The sequence below is a fragment of the Fukomys damarensis genome, unplaced genomic scaffold (assembly GCF_012274545.1).
Source record: "Fukomys damarensis isolate Sample0158 unplaced genomic scaffold, DMR_v1.0_HiC HiC_scaffold_20, whole genome shotgun sequence".
NCBI lineage: Eukaryota > Metazoa > Chordata > Mammalia > Rodentia > Bathyergidae > Fukomys > Fukomys damarensis.
In genome coordinates, this window is record NW_022900932.1 from 8,700,003 (window position 1) to 8,703,346 (window position 3,344).

Consider the following 3,344-nt stretch of genomic DNA (forward strand, 5'->3'; position numbering starts at 1 on the left):
CCTTCTCTTACTTTTTCGTTACCTTGCTAAACTCCACCTAACCTCAAAACCATTTTAAATCCTTTTGGAATGAGAAAGAACATATAAATATCAAACATGAAATACTTAAGGTGTTTGAAGTACGCTAATATTTGAAGTATTAAAGAAAAGGCATGTCCGCAGTTATGAAGCCACAAGACCCTGAGACGTTCTTTTTTTTTTTTTGTATTAGGGATTGAACTCAGGTCCTTGTTTCTGACACTTGTGAGGCAGGTGGTAGGAACCACTGAGCTAAATCCCTGGCCCAAGATGTTCATTTTTAATCTCGTTTTGAAGACAAGGTCTCGTTATGTAGCCCAGGTTGGTCTTGAACTCAAGGCAACCGTCCTGCTTCTGCCTCCCAAATGTTTAGGTCACAGGCATGAGCGACAGTGTCTGGCTCGTTTGTTTTGTGGTGCTGGAGATGGAACTCAGGGCCTTGTGTATACTAAGCAAGCGCTCTACCACTGAGCTACACCCCTAATCCCTTTTTACTGCCCCCTTTTTCCCCAAAAAGCATTTAAAAAAATCTTACAACATTCATTCCATTTAAGGAGGTTGGGTTTACAGAGCAGAAAGTTACACAGCAAAATGAATGGAAAAATTAAAACACAGCTGGATGTCTCAATTCCTTTCTCTAAGAAGATACCCAGCAGCATAATTTAACGAATCCTATTTGCCTGGACAACTTTCTTCCCAGTTCTGCCAACACTGCCAAATCTCTCTGCAGCAGTGATTAAGAAAATGGCTCGGAGCCAGACTCCATGGTTTCAATTCCCTGCCCACCACCAGAGGCGTGTGACTCCGGGCAAATTATTTATCAGTTTTCTCACTTGAAAAATGGTGCTAACAGCAGCTACCTCCTAAGATTCTGGGGACTTAAAAAGACTAAAGAGCATAGGTAGTGTCCGTGGCATTTGAAGTGAACAAAAGATTGGTAGCTATTATAACTGTTTTGGGCCCTATAGTTGGTAAGACTGATAGGCCTCTTAGGATCCATCTAAAACTTTCTAGGCAGCACTGGATTCCAGAAGCCCATGCTAATATGTAGCTAAACGCTAATGTGTAGCTAAAGACCAAAGAGGAGTTTTTGTTTTTTTGGGACAGGGTCTCACTATGTGGTTGAGACAGACCTGGAACTCACTAGGTAGCCAAGGCTGGTCTTGAACGCACAGTGACCCTCCTGCCTCAGCCTCCCGAGTGCTGGGATTACAGGCATGCGCCGCCACACCCGGCCGAAGAGGAGTTTTTTATTGGCCGGCTGAGAAACGTTTATATAAGTCAAACCTTTATTCAAAAAAACTTCTGTAAATGTTATTTTTGCACAGGTTTGGTACCACACTTCCTTATGAACTGGCTGCTCCTGCAACCCTTGCTACTTTGCTTGTTAAACACTTACTGAAGACTTATTTTATCATGTTCTGTGGTCAGCCTGAAGTACCACACACTGCTCAAAACCAACACGACTACTCTTCTCCCCTTATTGCTTCAAATTATCAGAGTCAAAGAAAAGTTGGTAGATAGTCCCAAATGACAAAATATCGTTAGATGTCATAAATTTAATGGCCATCACAGACAGGAGCCTATCACATCAAGCCTGAACTACTGAAATCATACAACTCTTCGGCTCCGATGGCTGAAGTCCTTCCCACAAGGCAAGCATCTGTAGGAGGGGGAACCCAGTGACACCGGCTCAGTCCCACTCGATCTCTCGCTCCTCCTCAGGAAGAATACTCCAGTTTGGGGAGGCCACATCCCTCGCCAGCCAGTTGAAATCGTCAACGTCGCTCCAGTTGTTTTTGCTCCTGTCTAAACCGGAGGCCTCGAAGTCCCTGTCGATGCCCTCGTAGCTCCAGGAATAAGGGGCGAAGCGGATGCCGCCGCAGTCCTCCACGATAGCCCTGCTGGTGACCTGCAGGAAGATGCGGGTGTCCCTGGTGGTGTGCACACGGAGCTGCTGGCAGGCCACGGCCAGCACGCAGCCACTGCAGTCCTCCAGGAACACGGAGGTGGTCACCGGGCCGCAGAGCACCTTGCAGCCGCGGGCCCTGGCCAGCCGCAGGGTGTTGGGGTTGCCGTACAGCCGCACGGTGCAGCCGCTCAGCTCGCTCAGGAGGACGTCGCGCTGGCTCAGCTCGTCTGCGCTCATCTCCAAGACCTGGGAGTCGCGGTGGGAGAAGCCGCAGGCCCAGCTGAGCCCGAGGGCTCCTTCCGCCTTCGAGGGCAGCGAAGGGGCCGCGATGCCTTCAGTCGCCGGGGCGTCGGCAGCCGCTCCTCCCCGGGGGACCGAGGCAGAGTCTTTCTTCCGCGCCTTGAAGGCGAAGCGCTTCTTGGGCTGTAGCTCCTGGCGCCGCTCGGCCAGGGACGCCTGGAGCTGCGTCAGGGCCTCCTGTCCCTGCCGCAAGTCGTAGGCGGCCAGGAACCTTACCCCGTCGTTGAGAAGCTTCTGCAGCCCCTGCAGCCGGGCCGCCGCTTCCTCCAGCCGCTCCGCGGACGACTCGCCCTCCAGCAGCTCCTGCACCGCCGCGCGCTCGCGGGAGAAAGCGACGGCGAAGAAGTCGCTCTGCTCCTCTTCCACCGCCTGGTCCTGCCGCTTCTGCTTCCGCCTTTCCACCTCCAGCTGCCGCTCTTGCTCGCGTCTGTGAAGCCGCTCGGGCACCAGCCTCAAGTCCCTTTGGGATCCCACATCCCCGTTCTCCGAAGAGGTGGCGGAGCAGACCGAGATCTCCATCTTGAATTCCAGCTTCCTCTCCCCACCCTTCCTTCCTTCCTCGGGGTGCGCCCTCCGGGACACCGCCCACCAACGCGCGCTGTGATTGGTCGATAGCGCTGACGTCAGGCCCGGGGCTTATCCTCTTCGCCTATTGGTTCCTACGCGCCGGCGGGGCGTGGCAGTAGGGCAGGGCGGGCTGACAAGGGGGGTGGGGAGACAAAGGTCCTTGTGGATGGGTGGGGTGGGAGGCAGGCGGGGGAAGCTTTTTTTCCTCTTAAAGGGGCAGGACTTATATCCGGGATTGTGGGGTGAGTTGCAGCAGCGGCAGCTGCACATGTGGGTTTGTTTATAAGAACAAGGTTAGAAACTCGCAGGCCTCCCCCTCCCCCCAGCTCCTCCCCACTACCCCCTTACAGGCCGGAGATCGGCTCCTGGGCGGTGGGGAGTAATGGTGTGCTTGTGCCGGGTGGGGGGACAGGCAGTGGTGAGGAAGATGGAGGGGGGGATTGTACCTCCCGGCCCGCGCCGGAGGAAGCGACAGCTGGAACAGCTGGCTGGGGAGCGGCTTGCATGCCTGCGGTGCTTCCCTTCCCTTCCCCCACCGACCGCCGCC

At 54.2% G+C, this 3,344-nt stretch overlaps 1 protein-coding gene across 1 annotated transcript; it reads right to left on the reverse strand.

Annotated features, from left to right (window-relative positions):
* Positions 1–1,228: 1,228 nt before the first annotated feature.
* Tbcc (tubulin folding cofactor C) lies at positions 1,229–2,880 on the reverse strand. Its single transcript, XM_010617630.3, has one exon. The coding sequence runs from the start codon at positions 2,747–2,749 to the stop codon at positions 1,712–1,714; it is 1,038 nt and encodes a 345-aa protein (XP_010615932.1). The 5' UTR covers positions 2,750–2,880; the 3' UTR covers positions 1,229–1,711.
* Positions 2,881–3,344: the final 464 nt, after the last annotated feature.

Excerpts from the sequence above, each read along its gene's own strand:
- Tbcc (XM_010617630.3), bottom strand. The coding sequence starts at position 2,749 with ATGGAGATCTCGGTCTGCTCCGCCACCTCTTCGGAGAACGGGGATGTG.